Below are 27579 nucleotides of genomic sequence, written 5' to 3' on the forward strand. Positions count from 1 at the left end.
AACCACCAAGAAAAGAAGGCGGCTGTGAAGTTGCTTAATGATCCACAAAGTAAACTTATCCTGTATCTGGAGCAACAAAAGTTGTGGTCAGGTGCTCATTTGAGGAAAGGAGGGAAAGGTTTTTACCTCTCTGCCTGAGCATCCTTTGACCTGCTGCATGGTTTTGGTTTGCACAGAACACAGGTCCTTCCTCCTCCCTGATTTGCCCAAGCAGCATTTTAGTTTTGTGATCACCTTCTTTAGAGGTTCTCATTCACTCTCTTTCTGAAAGCGGTGAACTAGTGAGTTATCTGCAAGAGGCATAATTGAGACTTCAGAGTAGAGATTGTCTCACTGCTGCATTTGAAGGCCTTTTCCTGGACCCTGGTAGGAACTCTTGGCAACACTAGAATTTAAGTGATTAATTTAGCAACTGGCAGTTGCTTCATGAAAGCGGATGCAGTAGTGATCCTCAGCATTTGCCTGCCTGGTATTGAGCATGCATCATACAGTGTGTGGGTTACAATCACACAGTGTGTAGGGCCAATACTATTTTTGGTAATTTCCTGTGATTGTGTGAAATTTCAGTGAATCCTCATGGAGCGCAAGTTATGGAGCCAAGACATTCTAGCAAAGGCTGTAAAATCTGCCGCTTGGTTTTTTCCTTCCTGGCTTGCAGGCACTGGAAGCATGCACTCACTTTGGGCTTGCACTCATAGTATATTTCAACCTCCTCTTTCCATGATATTTCATTAAACCTGGCTTCTTTTAGGAGTAAGTGTGAGATCTAGTGTTGCTAAATCAGTGGAGACCTGGGGGACTGCCAGGTCTTGTGCCTACTGCCAGCTGCTTGTTGCTGTAGATCTGTGTTGCTTTCCCCCTATATTAAGACTTCCTTTTCCTTTTGTTATTTATACAGCCTTCCACTCATATTGATTAGTTTAAAGTCTTTCCTCAGTGATGTAGTTCAACTTTTCTCTTTTTTTGGGGTGATTCTTAAGAGGGAGGGAAAAAATAGCCATAGGTAAAAATCTTAAAAGGTATTTTTTGCTGTGGGAGAAGAAACAGCACCAAGCTGTGGCAGGTTGAACATCCTCCTGTGAAGTCCCACCATCAAAGCTGAGGATCCTGTCAGACTTGTTTCTCTCTAGGTAGCAAAGAAAATTGTGCCGTTGTGCACACGCACACACTCACACGCAAAACTCTTTGGATTTAACTTGAGAAGAAGAAATAGAAACAACTCCTTTCCTTTCTAAGTCTATCTCAAACTTTCTATGGGAGAGAAAGAGGGAAAGATTTGTCTTGAAGAGGAAATAAAAACGGAGAAAGTGCCTGGGGTGAGAGCAAAGTCTTAGTTGCAGAGTTTCTGTGTCACTAGCACCAGCTCCATTCTTCTAGTATGAGCTCTACAGGGTGGGAAAAGGCAGCTGTGTCATTTTTCTCTCATTTCTTATTTTGGTAGTACTATTTTCTAAAACATCTCCTTGTGCAATGTCTGACTGGCTGGAGTCTATTTTGGAAAGTTTTCTTTTAGGTGGATTTGTGGGTTCTTTCTATTTCTTTTCATAGTTGCCTGTGGGGACCTGAATGTGGCTGATGTTTGGTGTCCCTACTTGTTTCAGGCTACTAAACCCTGCCAAGAGACAGCTGGAATCCTTCCTTCATTGAACTTTCCCATCTGAGCAGTGTTGGTGCTTGCCACAGGTGCCATGGCATGGTGGAAATAATAGAGTGATCCTGTTGTGAAACCTTTAAACTGAACTTTCTGCTTGTGCTCTATTAGATCAGGCTTGGTTTTTCACAGATGTAAATATCTTTCCTTGGGGCTTCTTCCCTGAACAAGGTGAGGAAAAAATCAGCTGGGATTGCAGAGGACTACCTTATCTATTTGCTCTGGGAGCCAGCATGTTCTGTGTGCAAATGCTTAGAGAGTACACAATCATCACCAGTTAGTGATGCATTCCTTAGCTGAGGTTTGTGTTGTGTGAATTTTGTATCTTTATGCAGACTTGAAGGGCCGATTACCCCTTAATGGGTGTTAGGGTTGTCACTTTTGTATTCTTTGGATCATAATAGTTATCTTAATAATAAGACAGTCATTGTCTCTAAAAGGGAACTCTGCTCTAGCAACAGAACTTTGAGCACAATGCAAGGTGGGGAGGGAAATCTTGAGTATAGAGTACAGTTTGTCTTTCATTGGCTAGTTTCACATCTTTCCCTCTCCCTCTAACCAACTCTTATCCTACTACAGTTTTAACTGTGACTCACACGTTGCACTTTGCTTTGGTTTGAGTGTGGTTGATTCTGGTTTCTTCTTTCTAAGATTTATTTGTGCCAAACACCCTTTTCAAAGAGCCTCATGCACCTGCAGTCACAGCAGCCACAGTTCCTGATGTGAGTGTCTTGAAGAGAAGACCTGAACCTTTACAGGTCCCACTATTCCCTAGAGAAAGAGCAGAAGAGAGAGAAGGTTTCAAGTTCACTAAGATTCTTTTTGCATAGCAAAGCAGCATTTGTGCTGTGCTTCTTGGAGGCAAAACCACCCCTAAACAATCACGGACGCAAAGCTTCATTAACAACCAGAAATGAGAAGCTGACGAGAGGTGCACAAAGCTGCTAATAGAAGAGAGGATTGTTCTTCTGCATGGAACCTGTAAATGAGAGGCACACCTTGGGAGAGGAAGGGAGATTAGAGTCATTTATGCCTTCTGAATCAATGACCAGGTCAATATTAGTTACATTCCCTGTTTTTAATCAGATTTTCTCCAGAGGGGATATCTTACTTCTCACAGCGTGTTCATGGATATTATAACATCCTAAGCTACGATTATGACTCTCTTCTTTATACATGGCACAGTTGGACCCAGCTTTTCAGAGGGGCTCTTTGAATTCAGGAGACAAAGAGAGAATGCAAGTTTGAATGTCCTGACCTTATACCTTCTAAGAAATACTGAGGAGCATGCTTTCAAAAACTTGGCAGATGCTTCTGAAAATGTAGGATCTTACTATGGTCTGGGCTAATTTGATACCTGGGAGACAGAATCTTGTATTTCTGAGTGGGGTTTCCAAGACAGGAATGTATGCATGCAGTATGCAGAGCATTCAGCACAGTGAAGTTATGTGGTACACAACTGATCTTTATGTATACTGCAAATCTGTGCACTTTCCCCGCTTTGATCAGCTTTTTGATGTTTCTGATGATGCTGATGCTGAACATTATCAGCAGAATGGGATTTTCTTGTCTTGGCTTTAGGACCAACACCAGAACCCAACATTAAATAGGAACATGACCCAAAATCTGCAGAACCTCCCTGGAGTCCAGAACAACTCTGCCTTTCTCTGTGGGTTGCTGAGTACTTTGTTTGTGCTCTGCAGGTTGAGCAGCTTTTGAGCTATGCTGGTAGTGGGTGAAGACAGTGGAACTGTCTAAGCATTCTTGAACAAGCACTTCTTTCTCACATATATGTGGTGTCCTAAAGACTCCCCGCTTTAGTCCTGCTGTACTTTGGAAGTAAACTTTCTGCTGCATACCCTGATGGGCTGAAAAATCTGACCCTTATTGAGGGTAGTTGTGTACCAGCAGAACAGACTGCCCAGAGAGGTTGTGGGCCCCATCCCTGGAGGTGTCCAAGACCAGGTTGGATGGGGCCCTGATCTGGTGGCTGGCAACCCTGCCTATGGCACGAGGTTGGAGCTTGATGATCTTTAAGGTCCCCTCCAACCTAAGTCATTCGTTGAAATGGTGGAGGCACTGAGTGCAGGTGATCTTCAGTCTGAGGATAGAGGGATGCTTCAGCTTTTAAAGACTTTTGCATGGTTGGATTCAGGCCTTTCCTTAGTAGACAAGAGAACATTATCACAGCTGTCTTGTTTTCTAGTACCCAGATTCACACATAATAAATGGGTTAAAGTTAACTGAAGCAAGCATTGATTTTTCTCTTAGTACGTGTGAGATTTCCTTCCTTGGGAGAGCTTGAGTAGTGCAGGAGACATTTAGGGGAGTGAAGAGAGTGCAGTGCAGTTGAGACATTACTTTTTGTTCGCATCCCTCAATTTTCCTCTCACGATCTCTTCTCCCTACTCCTTTCTTTCTGGTTCCAGTAGGAAAGGCTCCAGCTCCCATTCAGCACTTTCATGGGGTGATGGTGACAGGGTGCATGCAGTCCTGCAGGAGGAGAGGGGCATAGAACAGAGATGGCCAGTGCTGGGTGAACCAGAAGGGATTGGGGTGCTGGGGAGTAGGTCTATAGCCAGCAGTGTAGGTATCGATGCCGAGATTATTGGATATGTGTTGATGGAATTAAATCTTTGGTTTTGTTATTTTTTTCTTCAAATGAAATTTGCAAAATAGGGGGGTGAGGGGAGAAACAACAAAACATCAATGAAAACACCAAATGATCAATGCTGCTTTTAGAAAGGTTTGGCATGAAATAATAGCCAGGCTCTATTTGCTTCTTACTTTAGATAGTGTCATTAAACTTCTTCCATCCAAATTATCCCCTCTGAACAAACATAACTTTCCCAATTGTTTCTCTCTCCTTAACTGAACCCAACTCCCAGTTGGTTTTAGGCACGTTCCGCTACTTTACATTTGTGCCACAATTTGCCTTCCAGAACATTTAATGTCTTGCTTACTTGGAAATCTAATGTGTTGCCGGATGTTATGGCATATGGTTGCCTCACATCAATTAAAAACCAACATGGTCTAACCGAATTTAACACCGACCCCTGCTTCTTTGAATGGATGTTTGCAGCTGGGTAGGGATTAAAGCAGATTGTAATGGATTAGAGCAGGGATTAAAACAGCCTGTAATGGATACTGTGTTGGAGAAATCCATTTCTGTTCTTGGAGATAGCGTGTGCAAATTGAGGGTTGTCAGATGGCCTCCTCCCTGACACCCTGCCATAACAGAGGCCATGATTGGAAACAAACCTGATATTCTGGCACAAATGGGAAAATCCCCTTTTCTGTGTGCTGGTGATGGGCACGCAGTTCGCGGATTGTGCAGGAGATGGGAGTGTTGCTCACGTTACCTTTGTCTTCCAGAGTAGGGAAAGGATTAGAGAGCAGTGCTGCTTCTCGCCTTGGCATCGAGGCTTCTGCCAAGGACCAAAGATTCCGGAAGAGCAGGTTTTGATAGACAGTCCTACATCGTCAGTGTCATCAGTGGGATTTGAGCTGTGCCTCACTATCAAACAGTGATAAACAGGCTCAGATGATGGGGTTTCAGCATCTTCTTTAGAAACACCTGCCCAGGTATCTGCCTGAGAAATGAGAGCCTGGGGTAATCTTGCTGACAGGGCATGACATGGGGGTGATATTAGCTGCAAGCAGCTGCTCTGCAGTCTGCAGGGTAGGAGACAGCTGCTATCAGCGGCAGAAGCACTGCCCTAAAGTAAGTGCTGGTGAGCTCATCACACAGAATGCCCATGGCATTCTGCACTATGTCCTGCACTGCTGGGCTCTTATGGTGACAGAGTGATGTGGTGGACACAAAGTAATGACTTGCATTGGTAGGATTTGGCAAAGAAGATATGTCCACAAGTCCTGTTTTGGCATCAGTAGCTTTGGATTATGGAGATGCTGCTGCACAAATGAGTGGCTGACCCAGGTATGAACAAAAACTGCATCTTAAACAGTGTCCAGCAAAGTTGAGAAGATATACATGACTGAGTGGGCTGCACAGTAGCTAAGCAGTGCTCTTACTATCCCCGTGGCAGCTCTGTGGTGGCAGTGGTTCTGGATCACCATCCAGAGATGTTCAGGAGCAGCGCCGAGCTGCTGCTGAGCCCAGAGGGATTGGAGAAACTTTAACCATAACTCGGGGACAGTGGCTGTGTGTCACAGCAGCAGCCTCACTGTAGGAGGATGGCATTTGCTGGGCAGCTCATCCCTTTGCAGGGGACAGTGACAGCAAGATCCAGGGGTGGGATGCAGGGAGTGGATGCTATGTGCTCAGTCGGGGACACTGTTCTTGCACTAGTCAACCTGGTAACAGAGCTGCCATCCTTCCCCCTCCCTGTACTATGTCATTCCTTTCCCAACAGTTGCAGAGTGCAGTCTTGGGGGCCACACAGCACAGCTCCAGCCCCTGGTGTGTGCAAATTGTGTGGGTGCTTGTGGATGGGCTTAGGCCCACGTCACTGCTCCCACACAAACAAAATGCCATCTCCTAAACATTTTGGCAGCACAATTTGAAAAGCCCATTCCAAGCCAGAAATAACATCCATTGAGTTGGGAGTGGGTGATTTGCTTCAAACCCCTCCCTCCCACTTTCCCATCTCCGCATTAGAATTTGCAGCTCTTCCAACCACCCGGCACCCCGGGCCCTCTTCACTCACTCCTCTCCCAGCCCCAGCCTGAGGAGTGCAGCTAACGTAGAGTGCTGGCTGGCAAGGACCCCCCCTGCTTTCCCCAGAGTTACCACAGCGGTCACCCATCCGTGCTCTGTCCCTTCACTCCCTGATGGACTGGGAGACTCATGTTAGGAGGGGGAAAACTCTTGAGCTGTGGGGATAGCTGATGCAGTGAGTGGGAGGCTGAACAGAACGCAAGTTATTGCCACTTTTCAAAAGGAAAAGGCAAGGAGTGGTAGGAGGTTGACCGTGGGTTTGATCTGAAGGCAAAGTGCTGCCACGCTGCTGCAGTGAATCGCTCCGCAGGGCCGTGGCACGGACACGCGTGGCTCTGACGAGGTGACCCCCGGAGGCGGGGAACGCACGGCAGCCGTGGGAGGAGGCAGCCTGCCCCAGCGCACCGTGCGATTACTCACACCTCGTCCGGGGGCTGAGGCTGCGGAGGCTCCTCGGGCTCCGCCAGCAGAACGCACGAGTCCTGCTGGGAGAAATGCTGCGCCGGGAGCGGCAGCGCTGCACTACCGTGAGCTGAGGAGATCCATCATCCTCCCTCCTTTTTCCCGACACAGTCCCGAGACGACGCTCGTGAGCTGCCTGCAGACACGGCCCTTTCTTGGTGACCCCAAACACGTGCCGCCGCTCTCACTGCCCCGCCGGTGCCCACGCACACGGCCAGGGAGCGCAGCTCGGGACGCCGCATCCACGCTGCCGGAGCCGGCGGTGGAGCGGGGCTGCTGCGGGGCTGAGCGCGCTGCTCCACGGCGAGAGTGAGCCAGGAGTTACTCATCCCAGCCTCCGCCCACGTACAGAGATAAACACAGGGTGAGGAATGCCTACAATGCTGTAAATACGCGCGCATGTAAATAGACGTTCGGAGAAAAACAGTGAAGGACGGCTGCTTTGTCTCGGCAGCAGCACACGCACCGAATCAGGAGGACAGGGCTGGGTGATGCTCCCGCCCCCGGCCCCGCTCCCGGCCCCCGGCGGCGCGGCTGTGACTCGGCGCTGGATTTCAGCGGCGCTTGGCAGGGCTCGGGGCTCCTCCCCCCGTGTGGTGTTACCCTCTCACTTGATCAAATCCTTGAACGTGAACAGTTTCACTGAAAAGCACTTTTGAAAAAAAAAAAAAAAAATTCCACCAACAGTACGGAACAGCATCCAACTACCGGGGAGAGAGGGATTTGTTTCTTTTTTCCTTTTTTTTCTTTTTTTTTTCTTTTTTTTTTCTCTTTCTTTCTTTCTTTTTTTTTTTTTTCCCCTCTGGTCATCGTCTTAGAGGCTGAGAAAGGAGGAAGAGAAAGGAGAGCGAAAGAAAGAAGAACCTTTTGCAAATAATAATAATTATAATTAGAAGCTGGCCCCTTTCTCCTTAAAAAAAAACAACAACAACAACAACAAAAAAACAAATCCTAAACGCAGCGCCTCGCCCCCCTCCCTCTTGGAGCCCCCCGACTCGCTCCGCAAAGGCATGGAGAAGGGAACTAACTGCTTTCCGACCTGCCACACCGTTTTCCTCGCCTGGACATGGCTCTTACTTCTCTCCTGGTGTTGCACCGGCGCCGAAATAACTTGCAGATCCTGCTCGTCTCCATCGCCCTCCTGGCCGTCCTCCTCGGCTCGCCTTAGGCAGGAACAGCGACAGCCACCGCCGCCAACGCCGCGGGGATTACAGAGCTGGCCAGGCGGCCGAGCGCAGGGTTCCACCGGGGCGGTGGTGACTGCGGAGCCGCTGCCGGTCGGGGAACCGGGGGGCCGCACGGGGCCACGGGGTGTGGAGCTCCTCTCGGCTGGGGCGGGCGGCGGAGCGGCCGGGAGCCGGGGTTCGGCAGCCCCACGGAGCAGGAGGAGCAGCGAAGGGCGCCCGGTGGAGGGCGGTGGTCGCGGGGTGCCCGCGGCCGAGGGACAGCGCAGCGCCAGGGCTCAGCCCCGAGGTCCGCCGGAGGAGGGGAGAGCGGCGCGGCTGCGGGGGGCTGAGGAGCTCCAGCTGGGCAGCACTACCTTCGCGCTCACCGGGGATGCTGCGCACAACCAAGCTATGGTGCACTGGTCCGGGCACAACAGCAGCGTGAGTACCGCCACATCGCTTCTGGTGGGACCGGAGGGGAGGGATGGTGCTGCGCTCGCCCCTTCGGGTGCAGGCAGAAGAGGGAGCTCAACGGGTGTCTTGCTTTTAGGGCCAGTGGGAATCGGACGTGTAGCAATCGCCCCATGCAAAAGAGAAAAGTTTTGCTGGGGAAAAAAAGCAAGCGGCACCCCCACCCTGCACCCTGCGCAGCTGTGCTCTGCGGGGTTATGACAGCCCGAGCGCCCCCAGGTGCCAGAGCCTGCTCCCTTCCTTGCTTGCGAAGACCCCCGGCTCTGCCCCTGTCCCGTGTGCCGCACAGCTGGGTCCCCACGCTCTGTCTGTTCCTATGCGATGTACACCCTGGCATGCTTCGCTGCCTCTGTGCCGGGGGGTGAGTGACGGGCAGTGGTGATGGAGAAGCCCTCCTGTTCACAGCTCTGCGTGCTGGCGACAAGACGGATCCCATTAATTCATTAAGGGGTGAAGAGCTCCTCAGCATGCTGAGGGATTCCTAGAGGAGGCAGGTAGTGTGAGCACAGAGGAAAGTTTGTGAAAAATTCATGGTATCTCATGCCTTTTCCGTGAAGTCAGTAATAAGGAGGAGCTGCCACATCCCTGAAAGTTTGTGGGGCTTTGGGGGGGCATCCCCAAGCCCGCAGCAGGGTCGTGGTAGTGCAGGGCCCTCCCTCACACCCTATGCTGCAATACCTGGCAGGTGGATGGGGACAGAACTTACATTTTCTTTTAAGCTGATATCACAAATGCTCTTTCCACTCCGCTGCGAAGTCTGTGAGCAGGCACAATCTAAAGGGCTCCTGGAAACCTTTATGCCTGGTGACAATATTCCCATTATTCTGATTACTGTGGCTCCTCGCTGCCTTGAAAATGCTTCTTTTATTGTTTTGCCGCTATTGGAAATGTGCATAAAGCAATTAGAGGCACAGAACAGATCAGCTGGATTTTCAGATATATCCCTCATGAGATTGATTAGTCATTAAAAAGCAAATGATCTGTCTATCTGCCTATCTATCTCTGCATCAGCCACAGCTTAATAATGTGCCATTCAACCACCTCCTTACATTTTTTGACTGGAAATTTTTCTCTATTTATTATTTCTGAGGCAATAATGCTGACAGCAATGTAGATGTTACTTTGATTTAACCAATTTTTAAAGGCAGTTGTGTTTGCCAGACATGAATTCCACTCTCATTAAAGATGAAAGCAAACATCCAAGAGAAAACAGCCTCATGGTATATTTTAGCACTACACTTGTCTCTGGGATTATTTATTTTTAATATAACGTGGCATGTAATAAAGAAAACAACCTACATGCCCTCTCTTTTATTTCATTTCAGTGCTGAATCAAAGGTGTTGAGCAAAAGAAGCTCCCTCATCCCCTCCCAGCCTGGATTCTGATAGTTGAGAGTATTTCTGATTAAAGTAGTAGAGAAAACTCATTCTATAGGCATTTGTGGGGAGGGGAAGAGTTATTTTTTCTAAGATACAAGAAAATGATTTCACAAAATTCCCCCACCTTCCTCTGCTTCTTTCATACAAATATGCCATTTTAATTACTAGCTTCATTTATTCTTTAAATCCGGATGACAGAGAAGGCATAAGTGATAAAGGCAAACTTTTTGATTGTTCACGACTTTCCATTAAGATTTTGCACCTCGAGGTACCACGCACTGAAAGCTTCTGACTCAAAAGCATAAGGAAATGACTGGTGTTTGCTGCCAGTGTGGTGTCTGTGGGAAGGAAGAAGATGCAGGTTAAGAAATAATAGTTTTGCTTCTCGTGATTTTTGCTGGAGTGGAGTTTGGCACTGGGAGACTTTTCACTCCTGTCTTTTGGAGAGCACACACTGCATTCAGTGATTAATTGGATTTTATTTTTTTTTAGCAGTATATTATGTGACTCTAAAGGGACAGTTAAATGCTTGAAGCTGAGCCCTTTCATTTATTATCAGAGAAGGCTGATGCTGGTGCCTGACTATCTGCTGCAGCCCAGTTTTTTCCTAGTTTTACTGTTGGGTTGGCTGTGGCATAGAGAGGTCAATCAATTTGCCCAAGGTCACACGGGGAGCTAGTGTGACCTCTGTTATAGCCACTTCTGTTCCCAATCTCTCACCCTAAGATATGCTAAGAAAGCATATGCTTTCTTAGTTCATAGTAGATACAAAGCAGCTCGAAGCTGGCTTGAGAATGGCCAGAAGATTAATTCATGTCTCGTGACTATGCTTGATGATCTAGCAGAGCACGTAGGACATCTGCTTGTTACTGCTTTTAGGCTACTGAAACAGAAAAGATGCAAATGGATTGATTTTATCAGTTTCCTGTTACTTGAACAGACTTCAGAACTGAGGCTTTTTGGCTTATGATTTATTAAAAACATGATCAATCACATTTCATGCCATGAAGCAGTACATTTCAAATCAAGCAGTGGCAATGGGGGTTTCCTAAGACTGCATGGATTTGGAGAGAAGAGGGAATGATCGTTATAAAAAATTAGTTTATTTTTTTATTATTATTATTTTTTTTACTGGGATGTATAGATGTACAGACACTATAGAAGGAGATGTTTGTAGCTGCTGTATGTTCTGTTACCCAGAATATTTAGAACCTCCTGCAAGTATTTTACTGTTATTTTAAGAGCAACTCCCCCTCTTTTTCCTCTCCGCCTCTTCTTGCTCAAATCTCAATTTAACATATTAAACATATTAAAAAAATAATCCCTTCCAGGCAACCAGCTTTTGTTTTCTCCCTTTGCAGATAGTGAGGTCAGGATTAGAATAGAGGCAGAAACCTGGTGAGATTGGGGAATTTGGGCTCTCTGCTTTGTCCTGCCCACAAGCTTTCTTTGTGACCTTAGGAAAGACAATTAACCCAGCTGAATCTCCTCTTCCATGTTAAATGAGACTAGTACTGCTTACCTCCACAAAGTGGTGTTGTGGAGCAGAATTTTGTTTTGTACAATACCTGAAGAACTTCAGGTGGTAATTACTAGGAAAATGCAAAAATAATGTTCAGCATAGAAATGAGGTTTGTGTTCTCTGTCTGTTATCTCAGGAGCTGCACTTGGCTTAATTCACTGGGTCTGATATAAGAAAAAGGTGACTTACACTTAAGAATCAATCTGTCCTATAGAAGCGTTTATTGAGAGAGGCCACTGAAGCTCTTGAGGGACCTGCTGTAGATCAGGTAAAATGTTTTCTTGTTATGGCCTTTCTGAAAAAAGGAGAATTTTTAGTGCAAGCTAGCATTATTCTCAGAAGATCTGCAAGCCATTCTGTTTAAAAACCTTTCCACTCTGCACACAGAGTACCAATGTGCCGTTCAGTGAGCAGTTGTATCCTCTTCACTTTTTTCTCCTCTCTCTAGATGGTTGTGTTATTGCATGAAATTTTTCCTCGTTCTGCTCACCAGATGCTCTCTCCAACCTTCCTGTGAAGATAATCTGATTTCTCAGATTATTCTTTTTTCCTTTTTCCCTCACATATACCTAAGATAAGGACCCACAAAAATAAGCAGCGTCACTTTTAATGTTGTTACAGCTTCAAATCTTGTTTCTTGACAGTAATTTTTTTTCAAGCGATTTCAATGAGAAGTAATGAATAAAACACTCAGATTGCTCTGTTGATGTGATCCTTAGTGAAATGGTACACTGGGACACCAGTTGTCATTAGGTTTCAGAGTTATCACTCTGATGAATGTAACTGTTTGTAGGAAGTATTTAATTCTGCCTATGCTTTTTTGATGGAAGCCCTGTAAGTTCAGTGTTTTGATCTGTTCTATGTAAGAAGCAAAGATACACATTTTTAGTTTTCTTTTAAACTCTAGAAGATGTTTTCAGTCCATTTTCCGATGAGTGGCCTCAGCTTACAACCACAATGTGCTTCACCCATCCCAGAATGTGTTTCTTTTCTTTCTAGTAAAAACTTCAGGCCAAAATTCAGACAAAAAGATGAGAATATGTGCTAGAATGCCACAAAAAGAGATGACATTTGCCTAAGGCACGTGTAGCAGTTGCACTGATGTTTATAGTATGATCCAGGCTCTGGAAGTTGGGGAAGATAGGATTAGAGCTGGCAAATGGCTGGACAGGGTCTTGTTTTATCTTGCCAGCCTACTGCTGTCATTTCTAGAGTTAGCACGATTGTGAGATTCACTCCAAGACTGGGAATATGAGAAGTCTTAGGCAGAGGAGTTTGATGAAGAGGTGGCTAATAATACTATAGTAGCCAACTGCTACCTGAAGTAGAATTAGAAAGATGAAGCTTATCTTATTAATAGGAGAGCATATAATGTGTGGCAACAGACACAAAACATGTCCAAGTGGACACTGAGGAAGAGTTCAGTCTCAAAGAAAGTGGTGCTGCAAGCCACTAGAATGGCTTTTAAAGCTCAGATAGACATGATCTGATGGTGATAGACCTGTCCTGAACAGGGTTCTGTGTTTCTTTTTCTCCTGCCACCAGAGATCCTTTTGCTTTACCTTATGCTAGTTCTGAGGGCTGGCAGTGTAAGGCAAATTGTCCAAGTGAAGCCTGTCTTTTCCGGGAATGATTCTTCTGAATGCTGTTGGCAGTGTTCTGGTGTGATCTGCTAATGTACTGGTGGTTTGATGCTGAGACATTACTCACTCCCATGGTGAATTACAAGCTGGGGAAGTTGATGGGCTTGCTGCCTGCCAGGTAGTTTTTCATTAAGATGCCTAACAATGCAGTGCACAATGGGCAGAAGAAGGTGGGCAACATTTGCAATTCCAAATGGACTGCTGTGCTTAGAAAGGATGAAGGGGAGAAAATGAATCTTTAGGCAGGGAATGCTGCAGTTAGTTGTCAGCCATGGGTAACTGCTCTAATAGTCCAGTTGGATTCCAGTTTAAAACGTTTACTCCTAGACTGTAAGATAGTGGTAGAGCAATCCTATTAATTTCACTGAATTTGGTATATATTTTAATTGCTATTCTAGACTGATTTTTCTCCTCTAATGGCTTTTGCTTACATTGAGATCTTGTTGATACTGAAGGGACACCAGCTGTGTCAAAATGTCTCGATTCATTTCCATTTCTCCAGTAATGAAGTTTGCCACTAACGCTATTCTACAGGACTTTGACAATCCATTTTAAATTAATATTCCAGTGGGAAAGACAGAGAAATAGAAATAAAACCCTCATGGTGCAATTGCTTTATGGTTGTGTTGAGTCAGTAGAGAGGGAGAAGGCCATGTGGAAAAGATTCTTTGGGCTATTTCTCTCCAGGCTGGCTTCATTGTCAAGTCAGGTTGATGCCTCGTTGGGCCATGTTGTTGCCTATGTGCTTTGTGAAGTTGGTAGACTCCCCAAACTGTTTCCCTGCCCAGAGCAGCAGTTGTTGGTATTCTCATAGCAGTATCCGTTCAGGCTTCAATAACTGGACTCAGAGATAAAGTCTTACATTGATGGCTAAGCTTTCACAGTGATTTGAGTGCAAACAGACACAGCTACATGATTCCTTTATTCACTTCTTTAAAAATGGAAAACGTTCATCCAATTAGACGACAGTATTTTGAAAATGAGTTTGAATAGAGAACTAATGGTAGGCTAGAGAAACTTCTCCCAAAAGAGAGTTGTGATAAGGCAAATATTTTTCTAAAATGCAAAGCTACAGGAATATGAAACTTTCTGAGAGTTTCTGATTTTATAGCTGAATTTGTGGTAGAGATTTTAGAAAAAAATATGGAAGCAATGTTATCTGAGGGGTAAAACACAGCTTGCGTAGCGAAGATCTTTAATGTTGGTTGTACTAAAGGATGCTAGGAACTGGTGTTGCAAACAGTTGAGAATTTACTTGTCATCCACAGTGTCATGCTCCTTCAGCTCCCTGAATCTCTGTAGATGGAACGCAGAACAGTATGTGCTTACCTGAGTCAATGGTCTCTTTTCAAGATTGAAGGCTAAACCTGAGCTCATGGTTGGGATTGGTTCCAGGGCAATGGCAAGAAAACTCATCAGCTATGGATTTAGGACTTGAGCTTCACTGGGGTCTGTTTAAGAGTGAGAATCTGTGTTTGAAGGTGCGGAGTCTGGCCTGCCTCTAATCAAGAACATAAGTTAAATAACATATTGCTTGTGCAGTATTTAATTCTGTATTGCAGAAGTTCTCCAAAGCAGCAAAATATATTTGGTTGGATCCCTAGTGTAAACTGATGTAATATTGCTCCTTGTGTTACAGCTGCAGGATTGTGGGAAGATGAGCTTCCTTCCCCTTCATTGGAAAATACTGCTTTGCTGACGTGAACACTGTGCCTACAAACTTCTTGGTTTGCTTAAACTCTCTGTAAAAGCTCAAGGCAAATAGGTTCCCAAATTCCTACTTCCCCTCAACATCCAGAGAAAATTGTAGCATCATTTCCTATGCAAAAGGAAAAGTGTGGCAGTATTTCCTTTCCTGAATTTCTAGGGTACTGTGAGACTGAGGGAAGCAAATAGTTTGCTGGCTGTTTGAAGAGGATGGCTGTATGTTTCAAATGTATTTGATCAATAAACTGCTGTAGAAACGTTAAGGTCAGTCCCAGCCCTCGTGGCCAGCTGAGTCCCAGCACACAATGAAAATCAGAAAAGGTTGATACCGAATAATCAGAACTCTTTCTTTTCTCCCTCTCAGTCTTGAAGGGGAGCTGATTGCTCTCCCACTGGAATGAGTGGCAAAGCTGTCTCCTATTCATGCAGGGTCTCTAATGCTGGGGCCATCGTGCTGTTTTCTCCTCTTAGCATTTGGATATGTAACTCAAAAACTGGCCAGGTGGATCTGCAGAGTGCTACATGGCCTCCGTGCCCAAAATATCAGCACTTTTAATTAACTCCTACATGATTTGGGTCCCCTGGGGTGCAGGCTGTAGGTGCTGGGTTGCTGCTATGCGAGAAGCAGAGCTGGGCACTAGAGGGAGTGTGGGCATTTGCTAAAGGAGGGAAAATACTGCAGCAGGTAGGGAGGGGAGCCGGGCCTGGGAAATCCACACTGGAAAGACAGGCGCTGCTGAAATATTGATATGAAAACCTGCTTGGAGTCATTGACTCTGTGAAACTCCTGCTGTCCGGGGTTCCCTCTGTGATGGCAAAATAATCTTAGTGTGCACTCGGCCGTGGTGAAGCATCTTTCCCTGCCTTGCAGCTAATACCATCTCTCTTTTGTGTTGTCTCTAATTGCTGCTAGGCTTCTTTCTGAAGGTGGGAGCCCAGAATCTCTCATCAGTTCGGCTCCCTGAGTCCTGCAAGTGCCCCTGGCATCCCCCAGCATGTGCCAGCAGTGCTGCTGGGCTGGGAGAAGGATGGTATTATCCTCTGCTATGCCAGTGAGCAGCAGTGAGTACACATCACCTTCTCAATGCAGTGCTGCATTTTGTATCTGTGAGTAACCCCCAAGGATGGCTGCTGATCTGCTCCCTCTCCTGTACCAGTGGAGCCTTTTGTTGAGGGCTAGGTGCTTTCATTGTTCCTTTCCCCATGCCCTATTTACAATCCTGATGGGTCTTTTTCTCTAAGATTCCACTATAAATGCACTATAAGTGCAGATGTGGAGTCCCCTGTACAGGAGAGACATGGACCTGTGGATCTGTTGGAGTGCATCCAGAGAAGGGCCACAAAGATGATCCAAGGGATGGAACAATATCTGAAGGGGGACTATAATAAAGAAGAGGACAGATTCTTTAGTGTGGTCTGTTGCGATAGGAGAAGGGGGAATGGTTTCAAACTAAAAGAGGGGAGACTTATATTGGATATAAGGAAGAAGTGTTTTTTTTTTTTTTTTTTTTTTTTTTTTTATAGGATTGGTGAGGCACTGGCACATGATGCCCAGAGAGGTGATGGATGCCCTGTCCCTGGAGATGTTCAAGGTCAAGCTGATCTAGCTGCAGGTATCCCCATTCATTGCAGAGGAGTTGGACCAGGTGGCCTTTAAAGGTCCCTTGTAACTCAAATGATTGGGTGATAATTTGATGAGCATGAGGATTTTGCACAAATCTAAGTGTTTAGTGCTTCTCTGCTTTTCTTTTGTGTGAATGTGGAGGAGAAGAATGGGCTGGAATCCATTCCAGCCACTGCACAGTAGGACAGAATAACATTAACACCTCAGGAAGAAAGGTTGTGCTTACTTCTGTCTGTGGGACTAAAACAGATCTTTGAGTGTTGGGAGAGATGGGATTGAGCCACAGCAAATCATTTACATTAGGAATGTATGAAAGGCCTTAGGATCCTAGCAGCAACTGCTCTTCTGCTGTTACAGACAGTATGACAGTCTGCGACATGTGGGTGATGCTGGTACGTTTTTAGTGGTCAGTGATGCTGCCGATGTGCTCCAGAAAGGCACTGAGCCCCCTGTGATCATCTGGGAGAGGAGTGCAGTGAGGTTAGTGGGACAGAGGACTTGAGTGCAGAGCTCCTACTGGCTTTCTAGGCTGAGAGAAAGACATGGGCTAAGCTCAGATGTGCTTCCTCAGAGTGACAGAGGAGAACAGGGTGTGTGCATGGGTCATCATCATGATTTGTGTACTTGCCATTGCACCTAATGGGATTGTACACTTGTCATGGTTTCATGATTTTTCATTATCGGTGTTCCACATCATAACATCATGCAATGTACTGGGGGTTTGACTGCTGATGCTCAAGTTCCGGGTGCCTGTCCAGCGGAGAAGAGCAGCTACGTTTCCCCAGGGGGCTTTGCGGTCAGCGAGGAGATATAACTCCCGGCAAGGTCACCTGATGCTCTCTTCTCTGCCTGCGCTGCTTCGCTTGCGCTTCTCTGCCTGCGCTGCTTCGCTTGCGCTTCTCTGCCTGCGCTTCTCGCCTGCGCTTCTCTGCCTGCGCTTCTCATCTCAGCGTTGTGGTAAGGCCGATCCACTATCAATTTCACATTCTCTCTCCTTATAAAATTCTGTTGATACCATATTTAGTAAATTACTTTGTTTTACCTCAGATTGTTGCCACTGTTTTCAATTATTTCGGGGTCCCTTATTTTCTTTTTTTTTCCGGGGGCGCGGATCCGCGGATCCCTCCGCCCTTCTAGTCACGGAACCGGGCCGAACCAGCCCGTAAACCGTTGACATTCTTGGTGGAGAATGCGGGCATAAGTTGCTTTTTAGCTTTTTGAACAAATCTCTCTCTCCGCTCTCAGACAGCTTCATTGGGAAAGTTTATCTGTTTCACCAGTACTGTCTGAAAGCGTGACCTTGAAAAGTCCAGGCGGACGGCCAATAGTCTAGGATATTTGTAAACTTTGAGCCTTGCTATCTTGTTTCTGTAAAAGAAAAAAAAAGAGAAAAAATGCTTTCTCTACTGAAACTGCCTTTTAAGGGGCTGCATGCCACTGTCTCTTCTTTCTTAATGCTAAAAACATACTGGGCCTTAATTAAGTTCACCACTTTGCTCTATGGAGCAATAGGTATATATAGCCAATTGAAAACATGGATGGAAATAACTATGTGGCATCTGCATATTATGTGGCATACCATTCCAGAGGGAGCTGCTAATTTTACAGGGTTGGGGATTTTTAAGCAGGTTTCCAGCCTCTCCTTTGAATTCTTTATGCGGATTTTCAATGCTCACCTGATCACGTTATTAATCTCCGTGAATGTACTGCTCACCATTTCACTTATTATTAGTATTTATTATATTTTGAGGAAGTCTGCCCCAAAACCAGTAAATACTGAGTGGCAGGGAATGTGGAGAGGCCTGGGGGAGACTTTAGAGAGATGGAAATCTTCGGTGTCATGGAACTTTACTCCAGAACACCTGAAAGACCCTGAAAATTTAAACAGATATTTGAGACAGGAATGTCGTGGCTCAGGAAGATCTGAGGAGGCCCAAATTGTTTGGGGCCTGGCTAATGCTTACCGGGCCTTATTCAATACTATCCTGGAGAGGGAGAGAGTTTGTGAAATTGAAAAGGAGAGTCTCAGGGAAACAGTGCAAAATGAGCGAGAGAGTCTCCTGGTCGAGAGAAACAGCCTCCAATCTGAGAGAGATGCCCTCCGAATTGAGAGAGACTCCCTGCAATCCAAACTCAACAGTCTTCAATCTCAACAAGACACCCTCCAATCTGAGCTAGATACTCTCATAATCGAACGAGACAGGCTCCGAGCTGAACTGGAGGATGAGAGCATTGGAACTGACCAACCTGATCAACTACAGGAAGCACCACAATTGATGTCACTTGCCCCTGTAAGAGGACGGAAAATGAAACGAATCTCGACTCAGTTAGAAGAGAAGAAAGAAGAGGAGAGAGGTCCAGAGGAGTGGCTCCAAGATCCACAAGAAGCACCCCTAAGTCCAGGGGAGGGGCCCTCAGTAAGACCACGGTCACCGGCGCCAATGAGGGCAACAAGAAGTCCCGAAAGAGTAAGAGGTGAGCAAGATATCGTTACCATTGTTGATCGATCTCTGAAAATGAATGAAATTCGAAGTCTGAGAAAAGACTTTTCACGTCACCCAAATGAGCCTATTGCCACTTGGTTACTTCGATGTTGGGACAATGGGGCCAACAGTGTGTGGCTGGATAGTAGAGAAGCTCGCCAACTGGGTGGCGTTGCTAGGGACTCAGCCATTGACAGAGGTATTAGTACATGCCAGAACCAGGCCTTTACCCTCTGGAAGCGGATGTTGTTAGCTGTAAAAGAAAGATATCCCTTCAAAGATGATCTGATGCCTGAGAAAAAGAAATGGGCTGATATGGAAGAAGGCATCTGTTATTTAAGAGAATATGCTGTGGTGGAAATGCTACATAGCCCCGATTTCATTCCTGACGAGCCAGACCAAGAGCATGATCCCGAGAGAGTCAGGTGTACACCAAACATGTGGCGTACATTCACAAAGACCGCACCAGAAAGGTACGCCAGCACATTTGCAGCAATGTATGGCAGAGGGGAAAGAAGACCCCTTATAAGTGAATTGGTTAATAAACTTCAAGACTTTGAGTTACATTTAAGCCCTCTGCGAGCTTGTGTTTCAGCCATTACAAAGGTAGCTGAAAAGCTGGACAGAATGGAAAACAAACAAGAAGATATAATAGACAAACTATCAACCGTGCCTGAAGCTGATAAATCCATGGAGGTAACGGATACATCAAATGGGGACCAGAATTCCCAAAACAGCCTATTGGAGGGGCTGATCAACTTGATTTCCTCCCAGCCGGTGGCATCTAATGTCTCAGCCATCAAAAGAAGACGTTCTCCTGCTCGAGCAAGTGACAACAGTAAGACCACATCACGTTTTGCCTTGTGGCATTACCTACGTGACCATGGAGAAGATATGAAGGAGTGGCATAAACAACCTACTCCTGTACTTCAAGCACGGGTAAGAGAGTTACAAGACAAATCAACCACCAAGGTGAACTTCTCCAAAAAGGTGATTGCTCCAGTTGCTGCAGACAATGAAGGTAACAAATAGAGGGGCCCTGCCCCCAGCCAGGGGGGGGAAAGGGATAATAGAGTTTATTGGACTGTGTGGATTAGATGGCCTGGCACATCAGAATCACGAAAATATAAGGCCCTGGTGGATACTGGTGCACAGTGCACTCTAATGCCCTCGAGTCACCAAGGGACAAAATCAATTTATATTCATGGGGTGACTGGAGGTTCCCAAGAGCTGACTATGTTGGAGGCCGAAATCAGCCTCACTGGTAAAGACTGGCAGAAGCACCCTATTGCGACTGGCCCAGGGGCTCCATGCATACTTGGTATTGATTACCTCAGAAGGGGATATTTTAAGGATCCCAAAGGGTATCGATGGGCCTTTGGAATAGCTGCTGTAGACACAGAAGGTGTTAAGCAGTTGTCTATTTTGCCTGGCCTGTCAGAAGATCCATCTGCCGTGGGGTTGCTACGAGTGAAAGAGCAACAAGTACCGATTGCTACAAAAACGGTGCACAGACGGCAGTACCGCACCAACAGGGATTCCTTGCTCCCCATTCAGAAGCTGATTCACCAACTAGAGAATCAGGGAGTGATTAGCAAGACTCACTCACCTTTTAACAGCCCCATATGGCCAGTGCGTAAAGCCAGTGGAGAATGGAGGCTGACGGTGGACTACCGTGGCCTGAATGAAGTCACACCCCCATTGAGTGCTGCTGTGCCAGATATGTTAGAACTCCAATATGAATTGGAGTCAAAGGCAGCCAAATGGTACGCCACCATTGATATTGCTAACGCCTTTTTCTCCATTCCTTTGACCAAAGAATCTAGGCCACAGTTTGCTTTCACCTGGAGGGGCATTCAGTATACCTGGAATCGTTTGCCCCAGGGGTGGAAACATAGCCCAACCATTTGCCATGGGTTGATCCAAGCTGCACTGGAACAGGGAGGTGCTCCTGAGCACTTACAGTATATTGATGACATCATCGTGTGGGGCAACACAGCAAAGGAAGTTTTTGAGAAAGGAGAGCAAATAATCCAGATCCTTCTGCGTGCTGGTTTCGCTATTAAGCGAAGCAAAGTGAAAGGGCCTGCCCAGGAAATTCAGTTCCTAGGTATAAAGTGGCAAGATGGCCGTCGTCACATCCCAACAGATGTGATCAACAAAATCAGTGCCATGTCTCCACCCACTAATAAGAAAGAGACACAATCGTTCCTGGGTGTAGTGGGTTTTTGGAGAATGCATGTTCCAAACTACAGCCTCATTGTAAGCCCCCTTTATCAGGTGACACGGAAGAAGAATGATTTTATGTGGGGTCCTGAGCAGCAGCAGGCTTTTGAGCAGATTAAACAAGAGATAGCCCGTGCCGTGGCCCTGGGGCCAGTACGGATGGAACAGGATGCGAAGAACATCCTCTACACTGCTGCTGGAGAGAAAGGTCCCACTTGGAGTTTGTGGCAAAGAGCTTCAGGAGAGACCCGAGGCCGACCCCTGGGATTCTGGAGTCGGGCGTACAGAGGGTCTGAAGAGTGCTACACTCCAACTGAGAAGGAGATCTTAGCCGCGTATGAGGGGGTTCGGGCTGCTTCCGAAGTAATCGGTACAGAAACACAGCTCCTTCTGGCACCTCGACTGCCAGTGCTGAACTGGATGTTCAAGGGAAAGGGTCCCTCCACCCATCATGCTACTGATGCCACTTGGAGTAAGTGGATTGCGCTGATTACGCAGCGAGCGCGGATGGGGAATCTCAACCGTCCAGGAATCCTAGAGGTGATCATGGACTGGCCTGAAGGCAAAAAGTTTGGAACACCGCCAGCAGAAGAGATATCACGTGCTAAAGAGGCCCCACCATATAATGAACTACCCGAAAATGAGAAGACATATGCCCTATTCACAGATGGATCGTGTTGTATTGTGGGGAAACACCGCAGATGGAAAGCCGCTGTGTGGAGCCCCACACGACAAGTTGCAGAGGCCACTGAAGGAAAAGGAGAATCGAGCCAATTTGCAGAGGTAAAGGCTGTCCAACTGGCCTTGGATGTTGCTGAACGGGAGAGGTGGCCAATGCTTTATGTTTACACTGACTCGTGGATGGTGGCAAATGCTCTATGGGGGTGGTTACAGCAGTGGGAGCAAAACAACTGGCAAAGAAAGGGTAAACCTATTTGGGCTGCTGACCTGTGGAAAGATATTGCTGCCCGAATAAAGAATATGGTTATAAAGGTGCGTCACGTAGATGCCCATGTGCCCAAGAATAGGGCTACTGAAGAGCAGCAAAATAACCATCAGGTAGACAGAGCTGCCAGAATTGAGGTGGCCCAAATAGATCTGGACTGGCAGAACAAGGGTGAATTATTTCTAGCCCGATGGGCCCATGAGACCTCAGGCCATCAAGGGAGAGATGCGACATATAAGTGGGCTAGAGACCGAGGGGTGGATTTAACTATGGATGCTATTGCACAAATCATTCACGACTGTGACACGTGTGCCACAATTAAACAAGCCAAGAGAATGAAACCTCTCTGGGAGGAAGGGCGATGGCAAAAGTACAAATATGGGGAGGCATGGCAGGTTGATTATATCACCTTGCCACGATCTCGTAATGGTAAGCGTTATGTGCTCACCATGGTGGAGGCAACAACTGGGTGGCTTGAAACCTATGCAGTACCCCACGCTACCGCCCGAAATACCATACTAGGTCTTGAGACACAAGTCCTGTGGCGACATGGTACCCCAGAAAGAATTGAGTCAGATAATGGGACTCATTTTAAAAATTCTCTTGTAGGTACCTGGGCTAAAGGTCATGGTATTGAGTGGATTTACCATATTCCCTACCATGCACCGGCCTCAGGTAAGATTGAACGATACAATGGGTTGTTAAAAACTATGCTGAAAGCAATGGGAGGCGGTACATTTAAGCACTGGGAGAAGCATTTGGCAGAAGCCACCTGGTTAGTCAATACCAGAGGATCTATCAATCGTGGTGGTCCAACCCAGTCCAGCTCCCTACATACCGTAGAGGGAGATAAAGTCCCTGTTGTACATGTAAAGAATATGTTGGGAAAGGCAGTTTGGGTTATTCCAGCCTCTGAGAAGGACAAACCTCTTCGTGGAACTGTTTTTGCCCAGGGACCTGGGTCCACTTGGTGGGTGATGCAGGAAAACGGGGATGTTCAATGTGTACCGCAAGGGAACTTGATGTTGAGGGAGTGCAGTCAGTAATTCCTAGTGCGTGTGTTTATATTTTGTTTGTCTATATTAAGCATGATGTAGTGATGTGGAATAAGGGGTGGAATGTCATGGTTTCATGATTTTTCATTATCGGTGTTCCACATCATAACATCATGCAATGTACTGGGGGTTTGACTGCTGATGCTCAAGTTCCGGGTGCCTGTCCAGCGGAGAAGAGCAGCTACGTTTCCCCAGGGGGCTTTGCGGTCAGCGAGGAGATATAACTCCCGGCAAGGTCACCTGATGCTCTCTTCTCTGCCTGCGCTGCTTCGCTTGCGCTTCTCTGCCTGCGCTGCTTCGCTTGCGCTTCTCTGCCTGCGCTTCTCGCCTGCGCTTCTCTGCCTGCGCTTCTCATCTCAGCGTTGTGGTAAGGCCGATCCACTATCAATTTCACATTCTCTCTCCTTATAAAATTCTGTTGATACCATATTTAGTAAATTACTTTGTTTTACCTCAGATTGTTGCCACTGTTTTCAATTATTTCGGGGTCCCTTATTTTCTTTTTTTTTCCGGGGGCGCGGATCCGCGGATCCCTCCGCCCTTCTAGTCACGGAACCGGGCCGAACCAGCCCGTAAACCGTTGACAACACTTCCCCCTGCTTTGGCTCCCCCATCTACAAAGGGGTGCTAACTCAAATGTAGGGCTGTTGATGAAGCTTGATATGGATGGAGATTTGCAAAAGGGCGTTGGGTGGAAAGGAATTTATAAAACACGATTATTTAGCTCTTATCAAAGATGTTTTAGGACCTTGGGGGTGAGAGAGGAAAAAACGAGAGCTCTAGTTGATTGTTAGCCATTGTTTGTGCCTGATTGGAAAATCTCCCACATCTGTGATCAGTAACCTCCATGCAGGTAAACAAGGCCTCCTGACTGTAGTTCTGAGCTGCTTCTGCCAGAAAATTGAGAGAAAATCTTTCTATATGAGGTGGGGGTGTGAATTTCTGTGCTCTAGATTTCATATGCTTTATGGTCAAGTCTTACCAATCCTGTGCTTACAGCATAGCAGTAATGACTGCATACATAAAGATCTTAGGCTATTTCCTTTAACTGTACATTTCAAAGGTTACTAAGAGAGGCAAGTAATGTTGGCTGTTAATTTTATTTGGAGAAATCAAGGCATGGGAGATAAGAGGAATATGCTCTTGGTTGTGTTGGTCAGAACTAGAGCTAGAAGGCAACAGTTCTGACTCCTATCCCTTATTGATATGGCTTCTTAAGGATAAAGGTTTTGCTTTACTTCAGCTGTGATGCAGCTCACATACTTGATGCATTTTTTTGTTTAGAAGAGTTTGTGTGAAAGAAAGGAAAAATGGGTGAGAAGAGCAGCTAAGAGTGGAAAGAACAGGACTCTCATTAATAACAAAGTGGAATATGCTCAGCTAAAATCATTAACAGATTGATCAAGTTAAAGCTCTGCAAATTTCTGACTGAAAGTGATTTAAAAGTATTTTCCTCTGCAGTTCTAACCCTTTTACCAGTATGGCTTCCCAGACTGAGGTACTTAATTGTAGTACCTTCAGGCTGGAAGAGAGGTGATACATTGAGGCTGTGAGAGCCATGAATTTGGGCTTCCACTGGAAATACAGAGCTGAAAGAGGGGCCTTAGTTGTTTTCTGATTCTGTGACTTTGGATGATGGTAGTGGCAGGACATATATGGGCCTGTGAGCCTCTTTGCTTGTGTGTTTTGTCAAAAGATAATGTATTAGAATGCAAAGTTCAAGGGTCTTGTTACCGTTCAGAGGTATTTTCTACTCTTTGTATTACATCTCCCTACCCATATGGAAAAGTTGCTGCCCCAGCCTAGGGTGAAGGATTTCTAAAACTAAATCTTCTAGCACCCTTGGATGGGTCCTGGACTGGATTTCTCCCATGCCAGTCTTTTTTTGAAAGATGGAGGGCTGGGACAGTACATAATGTCATTGTTATGGTGCCCATAGTGTCTTTCACTTTGTTCCTAACTTGTTAAACACTGATAGCCTTTAATGCTATGGTAGGAATGTGGGTGGGGGTGCAGAGAGATGGCTGGGACCCTACATCTGGTCAGAACTGCTATCTGAACCAGTATAAGCTCTGTGTTTGCAATGAGATAGGGTTTCTGCTTCTGTTCAGGTATCTAAAGGCTGATGTAAAACACGAGTGTGAGCCTGTGAGTGAAGGAGCATGGTGACCTTGTGCACAGGAAGTCTTGCTCACAGCATGTGGCAGAGGAGAGGGGCAAGCAAACAAGCCTGTTTCAGACAGGAGGTCTCTGAAAACCAGATTTGCCATCTGGCCTGAAAAAAAGCTCACCTCTGAGGATGAAAACAGATGTGATAGCCATGCTGTTCTTGAGAGAGAGAATGAATCTTGATTCCAGTGTGCTTTGGTAGCTGTTGGAGAAACATCAGGAGAAAGCCCTGTGGAATCACATTGTCTGGATCAGGTGTTACATAGATACAGACACCAGGGCTGGCAGCTCTACTGCCATCAGCCAGACTTGTCTTAAACAGAAAACTTCTAAAAAGTGTGGGATATAAAATATGGCAGGGGAAGGTCTGGTTGTGGTACCTTGCTGGTTTATGGTTTCTGCTGAGGGTTTTTGGTGATCTGCTCTAGTAACTGCAGTGAATATTTGCCTACCTGGCCAGTGGTAGCTGCCTGCTCTCCAAAATATCAGGGGGGAAAAAAAAAAAAAAAAAAAAAAAAAAGGCCGATCATCTTATTAAGCATCAGAAACTTGCAATCTATTATTTTTAACCAATTTCTCTTCCAGAAGTTGTCTCTCCGTGTTTTCTTTCATCTCTGTTGAGATCCCTCTTGCAGCTGCTCAATTGGACAAGAGAACAGCTGCCCCTTGGTGTGCTTGGCTGAGTGTTACAGGTGTGCTGATGCAGCTGTGGTCTGCACAGCAATCAGCCTGAGCTCTGCCAGTTCTGAGAACAGTCACTGGGTGCCTTATGGTTCAGGCCAGATACTATTTTGGTGTCTGCTTCTCCACTCAGCTGATCTATATTTATTGAACTTACAGGAATTCTGTGCTGTGACACTTTTTCCCCCTCTGTTGAATTCAGTTCAAATTCATCAATAGATCCCAGAATTATTCCTCCCTAGCTAACACGTGAACAGACAGACATGATCTGTTGCATCCAAAGCTGAAGCCTTGCTTCTTTATGAAGGCAACCTAAAACACAACTACAGTATCAGCACTGAGGAGGCTTTAATTTACTTAATTAATATTGTTCTCTCTTGTTTTTTGCCAGCCTGCTTGAAAACTGTTCCTTTAATCAAAAGGCAGCACTGCTGGCAGTGTAGTGTTTTCCAGTTTGCTTGTACTGCATCTCTTTGTTCCAAGCTCAATTCTACAGTTGCTTGCTTTTAATTAATTAAAGATTATCTTTGTAACTGTTCCTACCTGACATGCTACAAGTGATGAAGCCTTCCTTTCTGAATTGCACTGAGGGCACGTTCTGATGGCTTTTAGCTGTGTGCGTGCACACTTTAATTTGGGCTTCCTGTAATGTTACTGGAAATGGAAAATAAATTGGATGAGGGAGAAAGTGTCATAGTAAAAACTTGCAGAAGAGAGAAGGAGGTGGATCTGACTCTAATACTGAAGAATAAGATCAAATGATGTGCTGGTCAGTTTTCTTTGCTTCTTCCTGAACATGGAGCCAGATGTTTTGCTCCCGCAAGATGGTCCCTGTGGTGAACTTGTGCTGGCTGACAGTTCCGGCTACAGGGGAGCTGGTAGCTGTTTCAGGTTCATCCTTTATTTAAATGCCTTCCCTCTGGAGTCAGCCTTGTGCTTGACTTGTATGAATGCATTTTCCTTGTGCATCCTTTTGCTATGGCAGCTTTTGCCCTGGGCAGGGAAGAACAACAAACCTCACAGGAGGAATTAGCACCGCAAGTGGTGTGGGAGGGAAAATCTCTTGAGTGAGGCAGGCACTACTACTGGCAGCCTATGCAGTATTTTGATGCTGTGTTGCTTTGTGGCTAAGTCAAAACCCCTTCTGGGAGAGAAGGGAGGAGAGTGATTATGTGGAGTCAGTGTGTTAATGCTGGGATGTGGTCAATTCAGGTTAGAAGTGCCATGGCTGAATGATGTTTGGAGGTCTCTCAGATGAGAGCTGGGCAGAGCAATGCTGTCAGAAGGCTGTTCTACTTACTTAGGTCAAAATAGTTGAATGGTTCACTCTCACCTGCCAGGGTGTATAAATTGCTGTCATGCAAGCAGAAGCTTTAGACCATGAGTTAAATGGTCTGTCCTGCCATTAGTTGCAGGGAAAGAAAGGATGTCGGTAAATACGTTCAAGGGATGCTGTTCAACTCATGCTCGTGACAATTTTATGCTGGTATTGGACTGACACAGCTTGATTTATGCTAGTGCCAATAGGATTCTAGTGCAAGTATTTCTGTATGCAGCCTTTGTTTTGCCAGTGCAGGTCTCTGTGCATGTCTTCTGCTTCTTGTCATTAATTTTTCATTCTTCTGGAGTTTTGTTTTCCATTCTCCCGAGCTTGGAACAGTGGAAATGTGTTGCTTAATTGTGAGAACCGTGACTCCATCTGTAGCTCAAGG

General features: G+C 46.0%; 1 protein-coding gene across 1 annotated transcript in view; it reads left to right on the top strand.

Moving 5' to 3' along the window:
- Window positions 1–7385: 7385 nt before the first annotated feature.
- Window positions 7386–27579, top strand: part of SORCS3 (sortilin related VPS10 domain containing receptor 3) — a 272688-nt gene continuing 252494 nt past the window's right edge. Inside the window, exon 1 of the mRNA XM_085229454.1 lies at window positions 7386–8401. Within this exon, the coding sequence (XP_085085580.1) occupies window positions 7805–8401 (597 nt within the window). The 5' untranslated portion in view covers window positions 7386–7804. The remainder of the gene's footprint in view (window positions 8402–27579) is intronic.

This window comes from Meleagris gallopavo, chromosome 8 (assembly GCF_905368555.1).
Source record: "Meleagris gallopavo chromosome 8, MGAL_WU_HG_1.1, whole genome shotgun sequence".
Taxonomy (NCBI): Eukaryota; Metazoa; Chordata; class Aves; order Galliformes; family Phasianidae; genus Meleagris; species Meleagris gallopavo.